General features: G+C 44.1%; 3 protein-coding genes and 1 long non-coding RNA gene across 6 annotated transcripts; 1 reads left to right on the forward strand and 3 right to left on the reverse strand.

Annotated features, from left to right (window-relative positions):
* Positions 1 to 7489: 7489 nt before the first annotated feature.
* LOC114847839 (uncharacterized) lies at positions 7490 to 11192 on the reverse strand. Of its 3 annotated transcripts, XM_029137929.3 has the most exons (10): positions 10892 to 11162; positions 10249 to 10512; positions 9807 to 10070; positions 9399 to 9659; positions 8747 to 8854; positions 8567 to 8677; positions 8425 to 8475; positions 8303 to 8344; positions 8153 to 8218; positions 7490 to 7923 (listed from the first exon to the last, which is right to left on the reverse strand). In XM_029137929.3, the coding sequence occupies exons 1-10, from the start codon at positions 10950 to 10952 to the stop codon at positions 7889 to 7891; spliced, it is 1263 nt and encodes a 420-aa protein (XP_028993762.1). In that variant the 5' UTR covers positions 10953 to 11162; the 3' UTR covers positions 7490 to 7888. The 3 variants fall into 3 exon arrangements, with proteins under 3 accessions (XP_028993762.1, XP_055362974.1, XP_055362975.1); XM_055506999.1 differs by lacking the exon at positions 8425 to 8475 and having other exon boundaries at positions 10892 to 11189; XM_055507000.1 differs by lacking the exon at positions 7490 to 7923 and having other exon boundaries at positions 8303 to 8340; positions 10892 to 11192.
* A 1652-nt stretch (positions 11193 to 12844) lies between these two features.
* On the reverse strand, positions 12845 to 14786 carry si:ch1073-220m6.1 (uncharacterized). Its single transcript, XM_029138720.3, has 5 exons — positions 14640 to 14786; positions 14038 to 14340; positions 13657 to 13926; positions 13438 to 13580; positions 12845 to 13357 (listed from the first exon to the last, which is right to left on the reverse strand). Exons 1-5 carry the CDS (start codon positions 14671 to 14673, stop codon positions 13010 to 13012), a joined length of 1098 nt encoding a protein of 365 aa, XP_028994553.1. The 5' UTR covers positions 14674 to 14786; the 3' UTR covers positions 12845 to 13009.
* Positions 14787 to 15386: 600 nt separating this feature from the next.
* On the reverse strand, positions 15387 to 23711 carry kcnj10a (potassium inwardly rectifying channel subfamily J member 10a). The gene is made up of 6 exons (XM_029138705.3): positions 23225 to 23711; positions 19600 to 19986; positions 19111 to 19322; positions 18769 to 18900; positions 18096 to 18273; positions 15387 to 17064 (listed from the first exon to the last, which is right to left on the reverse strand). The coding sequence occupies exons 2-6, from the start codon at positions 19976 to 19978 to the stop codon at positions 16667 to 16669; spliced, it is 1299 nt and encodes a 432-aa protein (XP_028994538.1). The 5' UTR covers positions 19979 to 19986; positions 23225 to 23711; the 3' UTR covers positions 15387 to 16666.
* Positions 19986 to 21419, forward strand: LOC129603776 (uncharacterized). Its single transcript, XR_008693985.1, has 2 exons — positions 19986 to 20304; positions 20865 to 21419. It is a non-coding gene; the product is annotated as an uncharacterized LOC129603776 (long non-coding RNA).
* Positions 23712 to 24497: the final 786 nt, after the last annotated feature.

The following is a 24497-nucleotide window of genomic DNA, read 5'->3' on the forward strand; positions in this document are numbered from 1 at the left end:
GTGATGTATTCAACTACTTTGCATACTTTTAGAAAACTTTTTTTTATTCTGCCTGTCATGCACAACAAACAGTGAACCTCCACATTCTAATGACACACTACATGTTTTTATTTTCATTTCAGAGGACGCTCTGACCCAACACTCAGCCTCACAGGAAGCCCTGCTTCCCTGTGGCTCACACACAGACATGATGTAGGTTTGATCAGAGGATGTGAACCAGTGGTCATCGCACCTAAATCTGACCACAGACCATGTAAACAACAACACCCTCTTAAAGGAAGCCATAGATGGTGTTACTGCAGACACCACTAAGCTACTGAAACATTGGATGCTACAGGCCACAAAGAGAGCCTGTCTAAATTACACTTTGTTCAGACAAAGGTTATTTTCTGGGTCATTGTAATTACAGCTGATGGCAAATCCATCTCACCCAACTGAGTTAAAGCAATTTGAGACCTGCCTAAACCGTGCACGTAAAAACAGCTGATGTCTTTTCTAGGTCTTTGTTCTTATTGTAGGACCTTCAGTCCTAACTTTACTGTCTTTGAGGCCCCACTCAGGGTTCTGATGCAGACGTCTTCATCGTCCACTTCTTGTCTCACGTGGACGTCTGAGGCTGAACAACGTTCACTGACCTCATGCTTGCTCTTCAGTCGGCTCCTACTTTGGGTCTTCCTGATCTGACCCTACGCGACCTTTCACTCAAACAGTGGATGAGAAATCAGGTTGTACGACTTCTGTTCTTTTGTCCTCATACTTTGATTCTTTTGGAATAGATCACATCTTTCTACAGCCCGATGGCTTAGATACAACACCACCTGCTCAACATGCTGAACGTTACTATCAAGAGGTCGTCTTTGAAGTCTGGCACTTTGCTAAGACACTACTCTGCTCAGGCTGCAGAGTTGATCACATTGACTGAAGCTAGTAAACGAGCAGAAGGAGAGTCTGTTACCATCTACACAGACTCACAGACGCTCTGTGGAAGCATAGGAAGCTTTTGAAGTCTGATTGCAAACGTATCTCACTTCATGATTAGGTTCTGCTTTGCTGGACGCTGTCCTGCTGCTTACAGCTAATGCTGTTTGTAACTGTCCGACTCACAACATCAGTGATGACTTTGTTTGTGCCGACATGCAGCTGCAGACGCTGCTGCGAAGGTCACTGCCCAACAACCCCTCCCTCTCCTGATCCTCGTTTCCTCTCCTCATCCTTGTTTCCTCTCCAACTCTCTCTATCCTTTCCTTCCTCTCTCCCTGTGCTTTAAACATTTTGTACCTCACAGGAACGCAGACTCTGGCTGACGAATGGTTCCACCTGTAGCCATGGAGTCTGGTTTGGGCCTGATGGCAGCCGTGCCGCCCAAACACCTTTTCCCCATAATTCAGATTTCCCAACAGGTGAAAGCAGGCGACAGGACCATTACACCATCCAACCAGGGCACTGGGTGATCGTTAAGGAGTTCAGGAGGAAGCATTGGGACTCCAAACGATGGCGAGGCCCCTTCCAGGTCCTTCTGACGACCCACACGGCTGAAAGATCGCAGTGAGAGTGACTTGGATCCACTCCATCCACTGCAGGAAGGTCCCAGATCCAACAGACGACCCTCCATCTACATCTACACCACACGAGAAAGCCACCACTGACATAAAGAACTGAGAAGGACGACCCTCGCTGTGCTCACACACGCACTGAGGCGAGGCTGCGTTGACCGTTCAGCTAAAGGTGTGAGCCAAGCGCCGCCTGAAGCTGCGCCGGTGAATCACACTATCAGACCATACATCTACACACACGCTCCTGAGAAAACACACACACGAGCAGCCTTGAGTTGCCGACGCTGGACGACGTGTAGACTCTTCACATCATGGGAGTGACAGTGACTCAGACGACATTGGGAGGAAACCTGGCGGTGATAACGAATCCCAAGTGTCTCTGTGATCAGCTGATCACAACCTGAAGAACCCCAACGAACTGTCAATACTTCAACACACAGGTTGGAAACAATCTAACGCTACTGTTCAACAGGAAGAAGCAGATTGTTACGAGACATCAATTGTAAACATGCTTTGTTAGACTTCATTTTATGTTACTTGGATTGTTGCCTTTATCATATGATGTTTCTATGTAACTTTACACACTACTTTTGAATGAGAAAATTTCACATAATTCACAACACTGAGTTTAAATATCCTAAAGTTGATTTGGTGTTTAATTTGCTCACAATCACTTTATTCACTGCTACAATTACTTTTTATCCTTCATTTACAGATGACAGAGGTTATGAGACAAAACGCATCATCATTCTGGTTAAATCCCTGAATCTCCTATTCGCTCTAGACGCAAATGTACAATTAAAGATCCAAAAGTATGAAATCTATCTTAAGATTATATGAAACAGAACCCCATCGGAAACTCTGGCTATCATAAATTAATTGTCTTTATTACATTACAATTGAATGGCCGTAGACACGTTGTTAGCAGAGAAAAAAGACGGTTGTGTTATGTTTGGAGACGCATGTTGTACTTACATCCTGAATAACACTGATTCTAATGGTATTGTGGCGAAGGCGCTCCACGGCCTTCAGAATCTCAGCTAACTCTGGTATAGATTCTTCCTCTTGGAATTGGCTAGACGAGATGTCTGGAAAATGGAAATCTGTTCTCATGTCCACAGCTGTTTCCTTTATCATTGAGATGGCTGTGATTCTCTTGTTTGGTTTTTGCGTTATCCCACTGGTTAGAGGTCTCATCATGCGTGCGACCTCAGCAACACTCTCGTATCAAATGACACAATGCACTATGTTCAAAAACCCCAACTCTAACTCACTTAATGACTTTGACGATGGTATGGGCTCATTTTCTTCACATGCCGATACAGAGGTTATTCTTGTATAACTACCCACAAAATCAGCTCCCAACCTTTTGTCCCTTAGTTACTTGCATTTTATATGGAGGTGTATTTTGAATCTTGATGAGTTAATACCCTTATTGTTTCATTTGCATGGATCTTTTATTATTACAGAATGTGATGTTGACAATTTTTATTCTTTTAGTGGTTGATTAATGTGTAATCAAAAGGGGGGAGTGTTATGGGAAAAATTGTCTCTTCCTTATTTCTATGTCTCTTCCTTACTTCTATGCAGTTATTATATGATTTATGACTTATGTTCTGCAATTAATATCTTATGTTTTGTCTTACTGTATGCATTTGACATTTCACCTAGATTGTTCAATGGTTGTCTCTGCCTGATAGACTCTCAACTCTAGCTCCCAAACCCAAGGTCGGGGAGTTGTGTCTCTGTCTGTTGAGACTTGGTGCTCCTTTCTCACAGATAGTTGGACGTCAGCAATGCAGGTGTGAGAATGTAAATATCTTCACACACACTGCGACAGGGAGGAGATGGTGCATGTAATTTGATTGGGTTAGAAAGACATTCCACCCTAGTCGGACAGAGAAGCTAAAAGGCAGAAGCAACTTTAGGATCGTGGGCTCTTTGCATCACACCTTCGTGGTGTGTGCACTGATCTCCCCAGCTGGTTTTTGGTTTGTTGATGTGCACGATCAACATCCATGCTTTTTATTTGCTTTCCCCATTATTTTTATTTTCTTTATTATTTCAATAAATCGCACAAAAGGACAACTCTCTCATCTACTTCTTTATGGAAAATTTCCACCACATCAGCTAATACTAACCATTACACTTCAGCTTCATATGCAATAAAACAGAAAGCGCTTTTACTGGTTTGCCTATGTCTCTTCATTCTCTTCAGGCCTCATGAGAAAATCTACACCTGGATTTGTGACATTCTGCCTCCGCGCCGCTAGAGGCGCTCCTGGGGTTTTGTGTGGGTCTGTTTTAATTTCCTGTGTAATTAGTTGACCCACCTGTTTTTAGTTAGTATTTAAGGGATGTCATTTTGGTAAGACACTGTTGGTGTGTACACTCGGTGTAGCTAGATGCTACCCCATTGTTACGCTTGAGGAGAGTTTGTGATGCAAAGGAGTTTTGGTTTTGCTTATGTCCTGTCTCACCACGTAAGTTTTGTGAGTGTCTTATGTTTCATGTTTAGGTTTTGCCCGTGTTACGGAGCGTGTTTTGTTTATGCCTGTTAGACAGTGCTGTACTTAGTTCTTAGTTGTCCTCAGTTTATGTCTTGTGTTCATGTGTAGGTTTCTGCCCGTAATGCATGGAGCGTTTAGTTTGGATAGTGAGTTTGAGTTGTTAATAACGTTTACCTGCATTGCAGTGAATTTTAGTTCTTCCTTTTGTGTTGAACTGAGTCCTGCTGTGCAGTGAGTTTTGTTTGTGCTTAAATAAACCTGGTTATGTTAATTGTACCTTCTGTGTTGGGTCGTGCATTTGGGGTCTCCCCCCTCTCCTGTGTTCCCTGCGACCTGGTCTGCCGGTTGCGGCCAGGTGTCTGTGTGAGGGATTACACAGAGCTGTGTGCTGGAAGCACGTCGGCCGTGGTGCCTGAAGCCTCCGCTCAGTGTGAGCGCGTTCTCCTCCCGGCTCCGTGAGAGCCGTAGTTCTCCCCACTTGGAGCGGGTGCTGTCACCGTCTCTCTCCACCACATCCCTTCTCCTGCCCCAGGGTTCCGTCAAGCCCCGCCGGTTCGGGAAACCGACGGGGCGAGTTCGTAACAGAACGCTTTAAAATGGCATAATATAGCTCCAACCCTATGAAAAAGTTAATTTGCATATATTTTGCCACCCCTGCATCGTCGGGCCGAAGCCATCGGCATCAGTTATGGTACTTACACGGCCTTTTCATGTACTTTAACCAAATACAGACTTTGAAGACCATAATATTAGAGTGTCCAAGCCGCGACTGCCTTAAGTCAACGTTTAAGTTAACTTTTAGAGGTCAACAGGCCATGTCATTTTTTCCCCAAAAATAAAAGCGCAACACACAAATAAAGCAGTTAGTTATATACAGTACAGCATTACACAGGCGACCTCTCCACACCGCACCCTCTCTCTCCCAATAATCTCCCACACAGATTCTTTTCTAGAAACAGCCAAATCAGAATTTAATGATTCAAGTTTTCTAATCTTACCCACATTTGCCCCAAACATAGAGAGTCGTCCTGTAAAAGCTTAAGCGCTCTTACCTGCAGTGACGACCGTTGTGTGTCCAGAAGTTCAGCCCTGACAACTGTCGGCTTTAGACTCGGCTCCTTTTCGCCTGCTTGTTGTGTCTGTAGTAAATTTACAGCTGCCAGATCAAAATGGACAAACTCAAACCACATTTAAACAGACATATCTCAAAATTATTACAAGTGGTGACATAATATTATCAGCAAGGAAGAAAGGACAGAGCAGCGGTGAGACGTCGCCTGGTCTCCTGCAGGAGTGTCAGCCTGAGAACTCCAACGTCCCAGACAGCAAGTCATCCATCGGTCTGTGGGGCTCTGCCCCTCTAAGGCTGAGGCACGAGCTTATAGACCCTGATCCTACGTCAGCTAGACATCTGGTTTCGTTCTAACTTCTGGCCTGATACCACAGGCCAACAATAAGTGTTTACTCAAAAATAAATGTCTGTTTCCTGGAGTCTATCCCAGACATTCCTTAGACAGTGACTCTGCCAAAATACAAGGGTTATAATACAGTCACTGCACCTGAACATGACCAGAACAGATCGTTGACTACCTATATAATAATATCTAATATGATACATAAATATACTACAGTGGCTTTACTGTGTTCCCCTGTTGGTCCATCTGAAACAATACAGTCACAAATACTGTATTCAATCAATTACAGTCAATAAATATTTAAAAAATTCAAACAAAGTGAGTCATGACAGTGATGATTGTCAAACTGACTGTGGAGCAGAGAGGATTAAACCTGAGGTTCATGCTGGTTGACTGTTTGCTGTGTAGCAGAGTTTTCATCAGCGCATAACGCAAATGTGCTGACACATACCTTTACTTGAAATCTATGAAACAGTTTGATCAGTAGGGTTATGCAATTAGATTACATTAAATTAATGCAATTTCACACAAAAAGCTTGTGTTTTGTTCAAATACCTGATGCACTGGTAATGAGGAATTTCATATTAATATTAACTATTTCAGCAGTTTATAGTTATGAGAAATATCTACATGAAATAAGATAAGACATAAATAATTGATTCTCTTGTAGAAACTTTGTTGTCTGTAGGAGTAAACTGCACTACCCTCTGCTTTTCAGACTAAAGCTTTACTAACTCAGCCTCCTACAGTAAGCATTATTTGTGTTGAAGTAGTTGGTGCTATATTATCTAATAGATAATAGATCAGGATGATCTTATTTTATAAGATCTATTAATTATTTCAAACAAACGTGGTTTATGTTTATGTTTATTTTATGTGTAAAATTGCAATTAACTTTATGTAATCCTTTAACCTGACTGAAAGACAAATACTCTCTTACCTAGTATTTGTGTTAAAATTGCATAGAAAATTCGTGTAGTGAAGTTACATAAAGAAACAAAAGTTTCAGGCCTGATTATTTTTTTGAGTGTACCTACAATTTACAATATGTTTAAAGGAAAACGTCACTGATTTTTAATAGGAGCGGACCAAAACGACCTTGGCTAGTATGTAAGAATGAAGGAACACTCAGATTCCTCCTTATTATCTATGCAGATAAATTATCATTTATTCCTCTGTAAAAGTCTTCTCACATCTCAGAAGACCTTTTGCCTGGGGCTCACAGACTACAACTAATGCTTCCTGGTTTTCCTCTGTACCTGCCGCAGCATTGGTTGGGCTGAGAGGGGGCGGATTCAGGCTAAAATGGGGCGGGCCCATTTTGAAAGGGGGCGGAGCCAGCCTTCTGGACCGATACTGCTACGGCCCTAATATTCAATGGCCGGATGTCCCGCTGTAGATTATTTAGAAGACAGCGAGTCCTTCAGCACGCACAGTCTGATATTCGTGGTTGGAAAATTATGTAAACTGACCAGCCTATTATTATGAAATATGTTTCATTATGCTGTAAAATATGCTTATTATTATGAACATTTATTTCATAATGATCATTTTCATAATAATACAAATTATTACATCTGCCTTTTTGTTTAAATGCAGAAGTTTTTATTTCAAAATGTTGTTTTTTATTTAACCAAGTAAATGCACAAATTAACCCTAGTGCCATTGTAGACACCTGCTTTGATGAAGCTGAATTTACTCCCTAAAGTATTAAAGTAAACCATGTAGTGTTACTTCACTCAGACTGAGACAAAAATAACAGTCTCTACTGAAGGTGATGATGCAAACAGACAAGCAGAAACCTGTACATTGTTCATCTACTGATTTCTAGTGATGGTGAAGCCACCTGGAAAAAACACTGAAGATGGAATCCTGGTCACAGAGAATAGTAGTAGTGTTTGATGAATTGATCCTAAAGGCATTACTGTAGGTGGTGGAGATGTTAAATGCATTAGGATGAAGGACTGGACTCAAGGCAAAGAAATTTGTCACCTGATCTCAACTCAATGACCAGACCATGTTTGAATTTTTTAATTTAATTTGTTTTTATAACACTTAACAAATAAAAAAATAAAAGTACAAAATAATTTACACTAATGCGTTTACATTTACAACATGGATGACAATAAAAGTGTAATCGTCAATTGGTTTAATGTCAAATTAAAAGTCCTCTACAATCTAATCTGCCTAACAATCATTAATCTGAATCACAAAGCTCCAACCTACAGTGTCACGTTAACGATTGTGACTTTTACTTCCCTCCTACATAATTAAATGTTATGATTTATAATCTCCATTTTTCTCCTCTCACATGTTTTGACATCACCGTTTTCCTGTGTGTTCTAGTTATCTTTCATATGAATCTACCAGCCTGTAAAAACACTGACTGAAAGACAGCAGAGGTTTTTTTTCACTCGTTTCCTATTGATGGACATCTCTTCACACCTGTAAAAATAAAAATACAAAATGTCAAATATGTTTAAGAGGCAAAGCAGAGAAGAAGTCAACATGTGTTGAAATGAAGCTTTTTCCTCTTTAGGCTTGTTTTCCTTTTTAACCAGTAGAAATGTGCTTTGAAGTCTGTCTCATTTAAGCATCACTCATAGCTTCATATTCTAACTGCATATGATGCATTTTATTTTAATGACAAAATATCTGTAGAGATGATTTGTACCTGTGGCTTCATATGGATTTACATTTATGTAGTCAGAGCTCCCTTTTGTATTATCATCCCATAGCCCTGTTAACACAATCATAATTAAGATGTACTGTAGACATTCTTGTTTTCCATAATTAGAGACTGGGATTTCTTTTTTATACCTACCCTGCAGAGTTGTGATATTGCCGTATTCATTTGTTGGTCTGTCTGAAAGAATAAACACTCTATTGATGATTGATCAAAGTCACGTGACCCCTGACAGCTCTGCATCAGTCATCATACTGTACCACTTCCAGTGTATCCAGGTCCTCTGAGTGAATCGTACACACATGTATCACCTGCATCAGTGAAAATCAAACTAGTTGCTTAAAACAGCCTCTTAAAAAGCAAAGCACCATCCATGTAATAGACAGTTAAGGTGGGACTGACCATAAGAAAGAGAGGCATAGGCCGGCGCTTCACTCTGGTTGCCCGTCGACTGTATGGTGGGGGTTTCATCTACACTGGGAGAAGAGTGAACTGACCTGCTGCAGCACGATTCTGTGGAGAGACGCGTGTCAGGAGCACAGAGCGCACTGGAGCATGAGAGTCTGAAGTGAAACCTCTCACCCTTAAAGTGTTTGACCCAACACAATGGAAGCAGGAGGATAATAGTGAATAAGCAGACCAGTCCAACGACCAACACCACAGGCAAGGAGCTTTCATTTCTTCCCAACACTAAAGCAAATAGTGAATACTGAAAGTCAAAGTCATGTGCACTTTACGTTGACCATGTTTCTTGTTCAGATAAACACCAGGAGGAAAATGCTGCTGCTCTACTCTGTCGTTTTGGATCGATTTGATAGAAAAACACACTGGAAGGTTTTTGTCCTGTCTTCAACTTACAGCTCAGACTAACAGAGTCCCTCAGTCACAGGACGGACAGGACTCATCAGGATCAAACCTGCACCTGGACGACAGTCACAGGAGGGTCAGTTCACCCTTCAGTCCAAATAGTAATTTAAAGCCTTTACTTCAAGTCATTCCTGTTTCTTCACTTTCACAATAATGACCTTTGACATTTGACCTTCAACCATTAAAATGTTTATCAGTGTTCATCAACGAGCTGAAGCAGATTTGGTACATTTGATAGTTAAACTCTTTTATCGCTGATGTTGCAGAAGCACAAGTTTACGGTGACCTTGACGTTCAATCTAATCTAATCATTTCAACTCTGGTGTTGCTGTCAGAAGCTTTTAATCTTGCAGGTGTCACCGCGTACCAGTTTTCCTCACTGTCACTGCAGGACTGCTGTCTGACTGGTAACCCTGAGATCCTCGTTCTCCTCTGCAGACATAGACGCCGCCCTTTGAAACGCTGAGGGTGCTGCTTTTGTTGGTTTCCAGTGGATAAAATTCAGAAGGGCTCGGAGAATACATGAACAGGAAGCGGTCCCATCCCTCAGACTCGCTCACAGAGCAGGTCAGAGTCACATTGGCTCCTTCTGTGCTGTCTGCTCGCAGTGAGGCTCTGGGTTTGTTTGCTGTTCAACACATGGACGTGGTGATGATCATATTTCTATGATAAACCTCAGTCAAGATCATTTATTGACATATGGAACTAAACCAAGTATTTACTCATGTTTCCTGGCCAGTTCAGAGCTAACTCTTACTGTTTGTGTCATACTTACATGACACGTCCACTTTGAAGGCTCTGCTCCAGGTTGTTTGTATGTAGCCCCTTCTCGCCCGGCACCTGTAGTCTCCACTGTGTGATGTGGTGACACTGGCGATAGTGAATGCATATCCTGTACGTTTCTTAAAGCCGGGTGTTTTCCATTGATACGTCCACTGAGCAGCTTCACCTCGTAGAATGTGACATGAGAGGGCGACCCTCTCACCACTGAATAAGGGGGTCCATTTGGGCTGCCGCCTCACAGTGATGCCACTACTGACTTGTAATAGAAGATTTTTTTTTATTTCTCTGGTGTTATTTGTTAGAAATCAGAGCAGGAATGAGAAATCTACATGTAGGACTGGCATTTTTTAAGTTGCATCACTTTACTGAGGATTTCAAAGCTCAGCGATACACAAAGTATTGCATGTCAATTATCTCATTTTGACTCAACTCACCTGTCTTGACCATAGTGACTGGATCACTTTGAGGACTGGATGAATTCGTGCTCCGCCCTTGGCAGGTGTAATCTCCTCCAGAAGAGACCGTGGCCGTGGCTGCTTCATAACCAAGTAAAGGCTGATAGTCAGAAGTGGCTGATGAACGATGGAACCACATGTATTCGAGGTTTTTATATCCCTGCACAGAGCAGGTCAGAGTTGCGTTGCCTTTTAGTGGGATGATTGTCGTCTTAGTCGTCAGAGTGGCTTTAGGCAGAACTTCTAGAAAGTTACAAAAGCAGTGAAACAACAACAAAAACGGGACTGGAATTACTTCACAGGGGAAACACTGATGAAACACATGTGGACATGCAGAGCTGTGCCGCCTGCTGCAGCTCAAAGCATCCTGGTGCAATCTGTGGCCTCTTTCTGGTTCTGCCCCAGCGCCCTCTACTGCCCCAGAAACACACTGCAGTCCTTCGTCCTGTACCACATCCTCTACATAAACTAATAATTAAAAATTAAATTATAAAACAGGGGTTTTATAATATTCTACATTGTGTTGCAGTTTATTATAAATGAAGTAAAATGTGACATGTGTAGCTGGTTGAGAACTTTTATATATAAGAGTCAATAAATGAAAAGACAGACGATCACTGACCTTTAGCGTTTCCATCGACGAGACAGATTAGTGACATCAGACTGGACAAAGGCAGAATCATCTTCACATCCACTCACTCTGCTGCTCGTCTCTGCTCTGAATTTAAACAACAGCAAAAGCAGAAATAACAGACGTTACCTTTAATTCAATGCCCCCTAATAAAGTCGTGATGTCTTATCTTCCTTCTCTGCGTGATTTGTAGGAACTACCAAGTCTTTGATTGCAACACATGTAGTTATGTGTTTGCTTCCTGATCACTGCAAAAAAACATTAGGACAAGACCCTTTACACAACAGCTGAATTAGATTATGACATGACTTCCACTTCCGCCTCTCGAGGAGTGCAGACGTGTTTTCTCTCTGCTCCCACTCTGCTTTTGCTTGCAGTGTCCTTGTCTTGTCTTTTTCTGAGCACCCTGATCTGCTATTCTGGAATAACATTTTTGAACATGGAGCTAATAAACTGGTCACTTGCACGCATTGGAAAAAATGTTTTCACAAAGGAAAGAATCTCCGGGAGAACCCCTCTGCCCCTTGGGGACTTTTGCCTGCGGGACGCGTGGGACTCCTGGTGCCCCCTGTGTCTGGAGCCTCTGTCCATCGAGGATGCAGAGGATCTATTCATATTTTGGACTTTGATAACAGGGCTACTCATGATTGGCTTTGGTGGTGCCCTGCTTTATCGGAAGATTGGAACTTACAGTCTCACTGTCTGTTCTCCGACCTTATCTATCTGTCCTGATGAACCCAAAAAAAATTCAAGCAAGGTTTCCACTTGTACTGTGTGCCACTGTATGTGCATGTTTTTTCTTGTTTGTACTGCAATTTGCTTCCACTGTCGGACTAGCGCCGGGTAACCTGGCTGCTGATGGGAATTTCCCCGCTGTTGGACTAATAAAGGCATTCTATGTGTTTACTTGTGGTTACTACAGAGATGAGGTCTGAGTATTTTACCTCATATATGCACATATGAGTGTGCATATATGTCTGTTCATGACTATTAAACTATTTAATCTCTATAAAGTGTATTTGACTTGTTTCTGAATAATATAAAGTAAACAACAACGTCCCCATAACAGAGTGAAGAGGTGTCACATCACATGTGCTGTCAGATCACTTTACAGGAGGCTTAGTCCCAAACTATTACTAGAGCTGAAGTGATGCGTTTCCCCTTCCAACGTCTGAGCCAGTGTGGCTCTACTGGTGACAGACAGGACTGTTACCAGTAGATTCTCTCATTCTCTTTTCCAGCAGGGGGCGCTAGCACTTCTCCAACACCGGACCTTGGGTTCGTCTACAGAAAACATCTGGATGTGTAAAAGTCACTACAACAAAACATTAATTTTCATTAAGTTGTTTTTTTAAGCTTTTTTGACAAAGTCGTTGGCTGTGCTTGAGCTCCTCCCAGTCATCACTGGAGAAGAACATTGAACACAGAGGCAGCTCACTATCACAAACACGGACAAGTAAGTCTGACTGTATGTCTGTGGTCAGTGGGAGGAAGTGACTGTGGCTTGGTGCCTCCCTTCAATAAGGACGACTTGATGTTGATCGTTGTAATTGGTTTATCCTCGTCTGTCTCCCCCTTGTGGTCAAGTTCATTCCTCACGTTTCTTTTTTTCCGTCATTTTTGCGTTTAAGGTCTTTGCACTGTAGGAGCCTCACAGACAGGGAGACACCCAGACAACATGGGATCAAACCCAAGCCCAAAGTCACATCGTTGTATAAAAACTTTACCATGCTGCAGCTAATATCTGGCCCAGCTGGTGGATTTGGGGTTCCGCGGTATCATTTGAAACATCTGCTCTGAATATTCAACCTCCTGCTTCCTGTTGTTTTTTTTCTTACTGCTTCCTGTGCAGGCTTCAACGCTTGGCTAGTGTTGCAGGTTCATCCATTGAGGACAAGTTAACGTCTCCTTCTTGCAGCAGCAAACACAAAATACAAATTAAAATGTAATTTTGACATTTATTAAGATGTTTCTGATAATATAAATAGTAAATAAATTGTTTACGTTATAAGACAGAAAAAACACATTATCAACTGGTGATTGAACTCATCTTCAAGCATCTTTTTATTCTTTTGCATCAATGTTCCCATGATTCCCCAGGTTTCTGTTCTACTGTTTATGTCGGGGCCTTTGCAGCATGCTGTACACTGTGTCGACTTGCAGGGGCTGCTCGCCCTGTGAAGCTGATGCCACCTGCGCTTCCTGTGGTCCTGTGCTAACTTTGCAGTCGTCGCCCGTCCCCTGAGAAGGTTTCCGTTTGGTCGGCTGTAAAACGCTGTAGACCGTGTTCACCGCAGGGCCGTGCGTGGAGCCGGGCTCCTCTCTCGTGCCGCTGGTCTCACTGGGATGGATGGCGTCTACGTTCTCATAGGCGACGGATGAGGAGGTAGAGACTCGGGGCTCCCGTTGTGTCGGAGACTCTGCCTGCTGGTTCTCAATTAAATGAGTAGTGGATGTCTGACAATGGAGAAGCAATGAAATACTGATCATTATTAGTCCATACGGTGAAAATGCAACTAGATACAAAGGCAATTTACCTGATCAAGCTTCAGTAACAACAGCTTTTTAGTTATAAAGACGATAAATACAAGTAGAAAAAGGCAAACTGCTATAACTAATAATGTGAGAAGAAGCTGTTGATCTGGATCTTTGGGTTCAGGCTTCTTAAAATGACTGTGGCCTGGAACAACATGAAACACTCTGTTAGCATCTCATTAGCTTGACTGACAAACACACAACATGATGAGTGTACATACACGTTGATGGAATTCTTCTGAAAACACTTTTTGTGCTGACTCTGTTGTTGCCACTGCAGACGACCGTCCTGTTGCCGGTGATGCTGATGCCGATGCTGATGCTGATGTTGACCTCGCTCAGTGACGCCTGCGCCGTCCTGCACGCGTCGGCGTCGCAGAAGGACCACAGCCACTCGCTCCGGATGGAGCAGTTGACTGAGATGTTGCACATCCCAGCAGACGTGTTGGTGTCCAGCTCTGACATGACTACGACAGGTCTAGGAACCTGACCTGCAACACACACAGGCATCATTACGGCCTCCAGCGTTAGGATGAGTAAAACTATCACAATGCAAAACTCAGACATGCAGAAATGAGTAAACACAGTTAAAGAGAATTTACCTTGAACAATGATTCTGTACTTCTCATTTATATAAGAAAACGAGTCAATGAAATTGAATTCATAAATGCCACTGTCTGCGTTGGTCAGGTTTTTAATACACAAAGAATTGTTTTCAGAATCATAATCCACTTTGTTTTTTAATGTAGAGTTCATGCCCTTTTCAGAAACACCATCCCTTTTTGGTCCTGTTCCTGGCAGAAGCCAATGAGCTCCAAAATGCGGTGGAGGGTGTTTTACATGCAGACATACGGAGCTGTTTTCCAGCTGATAATAAACCCCTGTCACATCTTCTGCTGTGATACCTGGCAATGAACATCACAAGAAGAGAAATTTACTACAGAGACAGTGGCAGTGACATTCACTACATAATAATAATAAGACATACATATCTAAAACCTTTAGTTAATCATTTACATTGTTGTTGGTGTCAGTAAATCTCAGCAAATATCAATAAAACAGGCTCCTAACAAATTATGCTGTAGCAAACAGTTTGTTAACGCTGCACGAGGTCCAAGAGCATGGAACTAGATATTCTACATTCTAAAGTTTCTTTCTAATCTGATTCTGAGATTTAACCAATAAATAATCATCAATATCTCACCTGTAATAATCCAGTAAGTCAGAAGAAGAAACATTGTCAACGCACTAAAGATTCTTATTGTTTCAGACAGTGTGAAGGTCTTGAACCGGAAGCAGCGTTTTAAATAAAGGGTTTCCGCTCCAGGAAACCAAACAGCAGGTGTTAGTCTTTAGACGTCACAAAGTGGAGCTGCTCGTCATGTTACAGCATTTATTACTGTATGCAACAAACTGTACACATATCTTTACGTACTTTACGTAGATCTTTAAGTACTTTAGTTTATATTATCGGAAAACTACTATACTGGACCTGTCCTTATAGTTTTATCGTAAGGGTTGTAATGTGGGGGCGGGGCTAAAGAATTGACACCAATGATGAAACATGAGAAAATTCTTTATTCTATTAAAATTATTAAAGAAAATATTTTGTAACTTTGAATGGTGATTTTTGAGATTTGACTAAAGTAAAACATAGTTTAAATATTTGAAACATGAACGCTCTTTCAACCTAATATTATTATATTTATTAAATGTTACTCATGAATTAATAAGTGACATAAATGCAATTGGGAAAAATAAAAATTATTATCTAGCTTTAGCAATTTTTTAAAAAGAATAATTTTGTGTTGTGCATCCTTATATAGAAGTTGTTAATATATTTATTGATAGGCACTATATATACATCACTAATTAGATGGATTTCTTCCAGTTATATGAATCAACAATATGCTGTGCAATTTGTTATATAAACAATCACATTTTTCTGTCATTTGAATTATTTTCATGGGGTTTGTAAGGATGTTTTCAATTATTACAAACACTGTAGCAGATGTTAAAACACATTAATTATTATATTATTATTAACATACCTGAACAATAAACACACGTTTCTGTTTCCGTTAAATAAAACCAAGGTGCATACATATTTAAGTCAGTATTAATTTCACTGTTTTAATAGCTTTGTTTTTAGATCACTGGAACAAAAGATGTTTAAGTACACAAAATCTTTCTGTCTATTTTTATGTCATTCAAATTGTTTATCACTTTTTATTTGACAAGAATAAAAAAAATGCTAAGTTAAACATATGTCAAATACTTTTACACAGACTGTACAAGAAAACTCATATAACATGTCTGTCCATGAATACACCAACATTTATCACTCACTCATCTACACAACACACACATCCACAGCATTTAACGCTTTATTCCAGTGCATTAAGTACGTTAGTCCTGTTATTCCCCCTTTTGCCACCTTTTCAGTTAAAGTGCTTTTAGTAATATTATTGAACATATTTACCTCAGTAAAGATGACTTTCATATCAAAAACAACAATATTTTCAGATTTAAAAAGTAACAAGAAACAGATAAGACTTACATTCCTTTAAAATCTTTTTTTCAAAGATCATATTTTCCCAGTACATTGACACATTATGCAAGTATTTTAGTAATTAAAAAAGAAGCAGGACACAAATCCAGTGATTAACACCCTCATTGGGTTCAAGTTCACCATGAATCTCACCTGGTCAAATCAACTTCTCTTCAAATAAAAGTTCTTTAATAATGTTCTTTAAAAGGTGACGCCGTGTTAACGCTAATGATAATGATAATAAGATTTCTTTTTTATTCAGTGTTTTCTGTAAAAGCTAATGAACAAACAGTATCTATAAATAGAGTGCAGAGGACTCCTGCAGTGAACATCAAGGCATCCCCTAAAGCACGAGCGAAGGAACCTGTAGAACACGTCTCTGTGTCGCACGCTTGTTCACGGTGGCTTCCATGGGTTCCACTGAAGCTGATTGCACACACTCACACTGCGGGCGCAGCAGAGCATCGCCGGGTGCTTTTCATCATGTGGTTTCACTTGAAACATGCGTAGGCTGCGCGTTGATTATCTGCTGTGAGTGTTTTCATGGTTGTTTCTTGTCTCGGTTTCACATCATCTTTCTGTAACCTCTGTGTTCCTGCCGTCTGGAGGGTCGAAGCACAGCACTGATGCAAATGCTGTTTCTGTTGCTGGTCCCCCAGGCGAAATCCACATAAATGGCCTCAAACATTACTAATCCTCACGCTCAGCGGGCTGCTATCTCTGATCCTGCCCCTCTCGCGCCCCTTCTCCTCCCCCCGGTAGCTCTCCTCCAGCCGCACCTTCTCGGGGTCGGTGCCGTCCTCCTTCCGTCCATGGTGGGACGTCTGCGACGGGGGCAGCGCCTGCTTGAACAGGGGAGGAGTCTTGGTTTTGGCCACTTTGTCAAAGAAGGCAAAGTCGGCCACGTATTTTCCCGCGGGGGAAAGGGAGACGACGGGGGGGAACTCGTAGCCCCAAAGGATCTCATCCGGAAGGTAGGACGTGCGGACCTGGCAGGTGGCGGAGGTCGGTTCCACCGTGGCGCTCATGATGACCAGCAGCTCAAAGTCAGCCAGCTCCGGGTCGGTCCAGCCGCCGCCTGGAAGGCAGCGGAGAGGGCAGAGTGAGCGGGATCGTATGATCACACACACACACACACACACACACACAAACTGCCACAGAATGATGTACATGAGTCTATTTGTCTCATCAGAGCAACAGTCAGACTCCTGCATCATCAGCCCCAGTCAGATGTAGACTCATCAGTCCTCACCCAGAGCAGAACACACTCAAACCTGTTCCCACGGGCTGGTGTCATGGGTGGTCAGACCACCTGTTCACCACTTTGGTCTGAAACCTGCACCTGCACACTGCTGCCATGTAGCATGCCCTCAGCTGCTGTACAGTGTGCTGTTTATCTGTTGTTTCTAAGAGATGATGGCTTCCTGCCATCATCTCTTAAACCCGTGTTGTATCCTGTTACTCGCTCTCGTCTTTGTAAACATCCTGCCTGCGAAGGTTTGCACCTTCAGCGCGCTTTGTCTCAGATCTGGAGCTCTAAGTCAAGAGAAGTGGATCAGCTTCGATTCCATCAGTTTGCGGTGAATTGAACAACAAAGCAGCTACTGTTATACTATACGGGCCTGACTGTAGTACTGTTCACAGTGTCCCTTTACATGATGAGTTAAAGTTAAGGCTGCAAAAGTGCAATAGCGCAAAGCAAAGGTAAAAAACAAATCTGCAGAAGCCAGAAGCTAATGAATCATGCACGCAGCACCGTGACCGGAGTCCGTCGGATGCGTTCATGTCCACGGCTGCAGCCCTGTAAGTGGATCTGCGCAGGCTTGGTGTCAGCGCTTGCACTGTGCAGCTTTGTGCTCTAATGAGGAGTCTCAGCGTCTCCCTCACACACATTCCAGCCAGAGAGACCTTCTCCTCTCCTCAAGTGCCAAAGCAGCACGTGACCGTAAATACCAGCACACCTACAGGTTCTGTACATTCAGGCCACTGAGCTCTCATGTAATGTAATATGCTCCATAACTTTATGTCAGTTTGATCCTGACTGAAGGTTCTCTGCTGGAAGATGTCACTAAGCTGACGCAGAGTCGAGCTCTTTAATGGCAATGATACCTTTTGCTGCCCAGGCTCTGAGGGGACTGGCGTCATCAATGATGTGGTAGAAGGTGAGGGGGATGATGAGGAAGGGGCTGTCACTGGACGTGTCCACCTGGAACGGCACGTTGCGCTGGTCCAGACGCACAGTCTCTCCCTCCTTCGTCAGGGACGTCTGAAGCAACTTCCCCGTCACCTGGGAGCCAAGATGGAGTCAGTAAATGTGGCCAAGAGGCTGCAGGAGGCTTCCTGTAACCAAAGGGCCTCAGGTTTAATACCTGCACCGGCCAATATCTGTATCAGTAGCAATGAAAACGTAAGCTATGGCCTGAGTGAGTAATGAGTCAGCGTGTGAGTCATTACTACAACAACAGCAGTAAAGCAAAGCTTTTGACAGGTCATAAACCTCAAAGTCTAGTTACAGGAGGAATAACTCTATGGTAAAGGTAAAGAGCGGAACAAACAGCAGCATCTCAGGTTGTGAATGGTATCATGAGGTATAAAACATATGTGACCTACAAGTGGAATTAATTATATTAGATTAGAATAAAATTACACTGCTGTGTGAAAAACCGATGTCATTTTAATATCGAGTCAAAGAAGCAGATTTTGGATGAATGAATTTTGGGCCTTTATCTGGCGACGTTGTTTTATTTTGCATTTAAAGCCTAGACGTGTGCTGATTAGCGACCTGGCATCCCAGCAGGAGGCTTTTACGCATATTGGCAACTCGGATCATGAGGCACGGTCGTCCCTCGTGGGTCGACACGACCGCATGTTGGCTGAACTTCACTGTCTCGCCTCGTTTCTTTGGTCGAGCAACCTACAAGGAAGATAAAATGTCAATGTCAGTAACCTTGGATTCCTGTTATGATTCATAGTAAATATTTCCTCTAACCAGTAGAACTGCAAGTTGACATGTGATAGAGGTTTATAGCAAATTGGGAAGAAACATACGGTCGCTGACAAAGCAGAGGCCGATTACTGCTGTACTGATGAGTCTGATTCAGTCATAATAAATATTGCCATCTACCTTTGCCAGGAAGGTGCCCGTGATGAAGATCTCCATCACCATGGTGATGACCAGCTGAAAGATGAGCAGCACGATGGCGAGCGGACACTCCTCAGTGATGCACCGGAAGCCGTAGCCAATTGTGGTCTGAGACTCCAGAGAGAAGAGGAAGGCCCCCGTCAGGGTCTTCACCTCCATCACGCATGGAGTGTGGTTGGAGGGAGGGTCGAACTCTGGAGGAAAAACAGAAGATGTGAGCATCGGAGCGAGTGAACAAATGACCAGGGAACATGAGTCTTTCTTCATTGTGCACTTCCATGTCCTTGTTTCTAAAAACATGACTTTTTGTGTTAGCTACAAACTTGAGGACATGAAGTTAAGGAGGAAGTTACACAGATGTTCAACTTCCTCTATCTGCAAAGTTAACAAGTTTTGTAAATGAGACAACAACCACACATCTTCTTTCTTTCATGCTTTTTCGTTTTGCTTGGAGGGCCTTCAGACTCTTACCCAGTAGGTCTCCATGCACCATTGCCACCAGATACCACAGCAGCCCAAACAGGAACCAGGTCCCAGCAAAGGTGGCCGAGAACAGGAAGAACTTGTAGCGCCACTTCATGTCCAGAAAAGTGGTCCAGAGGTCGCGGAGGTACAGCGCCCCGCGTCCGCTGACGTGCTCGATGCGCACATTGCTGCGTCCGTCTTTGGAGAGGACGCGGCGCCTCCTCCTCAGAGCACTGGGCCCTCCAGCTCCAGTCCCTTCTGCACCGGGACCTCCGGTACCACCCGGGGAGCCCAGCAGGGGCTTGGTGATGTCAGTCTGCGTCTGGGAGTGGCATACTTTCTGAGGGGAGGAGCCTTCAGAGGAAGGGGGCGTGGCTGAGGTCATGGCAGGTGCTGCAACAGGTAGTAAGAGGAGAAACATATAGACGCAAAAAAAGTGGTGCTGCGTGCGAGCAAAAGAATTGAAATGAAGAAGCGCATTAAAGAAAAAGGAGAGTGGAACATTTAGGAGGAGAAAATGGAGATCAGCCCGTTTTTCCTGGGCAGCTTCGTGTCTGTCCACGGTGGTCCTCCCGCTCCTTTCACTGGAGGCAGCTGGCCTCGCCAAAATAAAGGCGCTCTTTCAGCTCGAAGGCACAGCTGCTCTTTCACATTAAAAGCATGATGGTGTTGGCTCATTCATGTGTCACAGCGGACGACAACTGAATGGAGGTGAGGAAACACTAAAGGCCCCTTAATTCACATGAGAGCGGTGAGCGAGGAGTTCGTTTGGCTGAAAGCTGTTTTCGTTGCCTGCTTTACTCTGTTTAACTCTAACTATGCAGATCATTTCTGATGGGCTCGTTGGACACGTGGCGTGTTTCGTGCCCATGTTGTGTTTGGTTGCATGGTGGTGTAACGTGACTGAGTTTATGTGTCATAGTGCCGGTGCAGCAGTAACTCAATGAGACGTGAGCCTCTTCGCCACCAGCTGCCTCTGACATGTGCTTTCCCCACCGGACCGCCCCGCTGCTCTCGGACCCGTTTTGCTGCGGTTCCACTTTCCTTTTTCTCCTCGCGTACTCCTTCCTCTTCTTCTTCTTTTCTCTTGTTCGCACCCTCTGTTCGCTAAATGGGCCTTTTGTCTCAAACGGCCTCTGCTTCCCGCAGCAAATATTGCAAAAACCCCAAACAGAGCAACACAAACAGAAGCGCGAGGACCGAGGCGATCTGATACGCCGTGTCCTTTCCTGTCCTTTCTGACCCTTCTCTCTCCTCTCCCCGTGCTGCAGCTCACACCGAGGGCATGAATAGAGATCTGTGTTGATGTCTGTGCCCTGAATAATAAGATGTGGAGGGGGGCGGGTCCAGGGGAGGCCCACGTGGTGGCCCGGGTCCACTTCTGACTGAACCCTGAACCGTTGGGGCGTCTGCCTACACATACAGTAAACACACGCTCCTGTATACAGTACAATGGATTAGCACACACGCAGAGGCCACGCTAGCTAAGAGAAATCCTTTACTTCCTGCTCTTTGACGCTCGTGAAAAGTGAGGGCACCAATTAATAATTAAACTTTATTAATCATGAAATGCTGCTCTACTAACAGATTTAATCAGTTTAATGTCAGTACTGCTTGACTCTGTGTCTTTCTGCAGGTGTCGGGTGTCAGTCTCTCCAGTAACTGGCTCCACCAGCCAACCTGCTGTTCTCCACTCTCTTCCTCTCAACCCGACCAGTCGAGGCAGATGGACGCCGGAGGTTCCTTCCATTAAAGGAGGTTCTTCCATTAAGAGGTTTTCCTCTCCACTGTCACATGTGACGTAAATAAACTCTTTAACGATTCAAGCATGGCATAAATACTTCTTTATTGCTTTTAAATGGGGAAATTGTATGATTCTAATGTTCTTACAGCCTAAACGTAACGCTTTTGATGGAATCTGATGGATTCTGACTTTTTCCACTAAAGGTTAGGATCGCTTCCTCTCCGTCCGGCCTTCCGTCCATCTCCTTCCCTCTGTCCCGTGTTCACAAGAATCCTTTGTTTTCCGGGAGATGAAAGGGACAAAAGCCCCCATTGAAAAATACAACTGGGTGAGTGAGTGAGTGAAAGCGAGAGCAAGTTGGACGGGGAGAGAGAGAGAGAGAGAGAGAGAGAGAGAGAGAGAGAGACAGAGAGAGAGCACCACTGAGTGCCCAAGTTTGTGTGGTGTGCACTTGGGACTGTGTGTGATTGTGCGCTATTATGCGGCGCTTGACAGCGTGAGGGGGCAGAGACGTGGGGAAGGAGAGAGGGAATAATTGGTTTTGAGGGGAGGATTGAGAGAGAATTGAGCATCGGGTGACAAGAGGAGTGAAAGAGGGAGAGGGAGAGGAATGGATGAGGAAGGAGAGAGACACGGATCAGTGACAAAAGGCGTCATTAGTATTCCAGAGGAGAGAGTAATCCCTTCCACTCAGTGCCTCAGTGTCCGCGGCCATAAAGAAGCGACAGGAAGTAGCCCGCGCTGAAAAGGCGCAGTGGCTCACATCACCACAGCAGCCTGTGTCTAAACATTAGGACAGGCCACGCCAGGAAGGCAGCGCGGCACAAACGGGCACAAACAGCGCCGCGTGAAGGATTCACTGCCGCACACAATGATGCCAATCACTAGCACCCAAAACTAGCCTTACACGCTAGCTTTACTGTGGGCTTTGCAGGTCCTTGATGCTGTTGGTCTAACATTACATTACACTGAAGGAAACTGAGCCGTATCCATGGCGACCAGGCATGTGTCTCGATGTCTCAACCTCCGCCTAAATCGAACACTTCCCTAAAGCGCCGGCCGCCGCTTCCTGAGCCCAGTGAGAGTTACAGCGCTGCCCTAAAGGAGACAATGGAGAGCGGCTGCGGCCACAGGGCGCTGAATCCTCCTGCAGCTCCACTGTGGGCTTCCACTGAGCCGGCAGCAGCCGCTGACCTGTGGCCCTGCTGTAAATCTGACTGCGCTCCCGCTGTGGTGCTGATGAGAGTAGCTGAATGGGAACAGGCTCTTTGCCCTGACTAAATGTTTCCGAGCCACTGTTTGTGCCTGTGGCTTGATTTGCTTTCACTTTCAACCAACCTCGTCCCACATGCTGGACCTGCTAAGTGTTTCCATGCATTGTAGGTGCTACTTTCTACCACCTGCACCTGTTCTGCATGAGTCCATTGTGGTGTTCTAGGGATTTTCCTCTGGATTTTTTTTTTCTGTAGAATCACACTTTTCACGTACTGATAGAACTGAGCCGCTATTTCTGTGCTGCAGCCGTCAGACACTGTGGGACCGACTCAACAGCGGAACCTGATATATTTGTACACTCCACAACCCTCCGCGGTGTCAACACAGCACTGTAGTGTCAGCGAGCGCCAACAGCTCAGGAACAGATACATTTCATGTGCTTGCTATTATATTTAACAAACAAATGAGGATGCTGATGAGGAATAAATGCTCAGAGTTTTGTAAAAATCTTTAGTTTAGAGCATTTAATGATGCTGATGTTGCAGATTAAGTAATAAGCAGGTTGCTAAATAGTGATTGGATGATTAATCTGATGCTGAGTCTGCACACGAGTCAGAACATCTGCTCTATTAAAAGTTCCCCCCCTGGTTGATTTTGAAATGCGTCTCTTACCTTTCTGTTGACTCAGAGGCAGCAGAGAAACGTGATGGTTCAATCTGCTTCACTGTCCGTCAAACATGTGAAAAGACGGGCCAACTTCTAATCTGTCATAGAAGCAGCCCCCCCGATCCGCCGTTGACAGCTAACACGCGTCTGACATCTCATCCTCCGCGTCGGCGTCAGCTTTTATACAAAAAACAAGCAAACAAGCACACAAACAAACAAACAGGCGGCCGGCGATCGCCCAGCGGCCAGTCCGTGTCTCCGCAGGCTGGTACTGGTGCTGCTGGTCCCAGCGCCCTCTCACTGTGTCATTATGTAATCGGATGAACAGGGTTTGCACTTCTTCTTGCCAGCGAAGCGAAGTGAAGTGAACTTAAGGAAACTTTTGCTGTCCACTCCTCCGGGACCCCCCTCAGAGCCTCTCTATATAAACCCAAACGTGGTCGCTCAGCTGCTGTTTCACGGCATTTTTAATTCATTAATTCAACTCTCCTCCCTGCCTCTCCTCCCACCCTCCCTCTCCGGCCCTGTCTCTGACTGTACACTATAAAAGGGCCTCTTTGTTGCGAGGCCTCCTCTGCTGTTTCAGCCTTTGTCAACTTTCTCATGTAAATGTTTGATGGCTGGAAGATACAAGCCTGGGAGCTGTCGCGCTGCAGCCGAGGTATTTACAAATCAAGGGCAGGAGAAAACACCACGGGGCTCTGTTCTCGGCCGCTCGGCTTCCTGGCGTTTGGCGTCGGCCGGCGTGCGCTGAATGAACAGAGTCGGCGCATCTCTGTGAGGCCGTGCCACGTCCGCCCGCGCGGAGGGGGCCGCGGCGCGAAGGCGACATGACCCTGCTGTGGATGACCGCCATTCATTATTCACCAGGCCACATGTCAAAACACAGACGGGTGGGAGGCTTCACCTTCATCACGAGCTGCGAGCGCCGAGTCCCTTCTACCTGCAAACCAGAGGAGCACTAAAGACACGTAACGAGCAGCTTTACACAGTCACTGCAAGTTTGAATGCAATAATATAACACGTGGAACTATTTTACTGACACACAAACTTTAAACTCAGTTATTAGATGCTGCAACTCAAATACTTGAGTACTATTCTCTCTCAGCTATTTTATATCCTAGTATCTTATCACTGTTAACTGTTTTCTATTTATCAACATAATGGCAAGAGACTAAGAGACACAATCATTGTACATGATTACATTACTACAGTGTGTAACGATGCCAGATGTGGGAAACACCAGGACACTATTAAAGGAGCACGTTCACTGCGGCCC

The sequence above is a fragment of the Betta splendens genome, chromosome 2, assembly GCF_900634795.4.
Source record: "Betta splendens chromosome 2, fBetSpl5.4, whole genome shotgun sequence".
Classification (NCBI taxonomy): domain Eukaryota; kingdom Metazoa; phylum Chordata; class Actinopteri; order Anabantiformes; family Osphronemidae; genus Betta; species Betta splendens.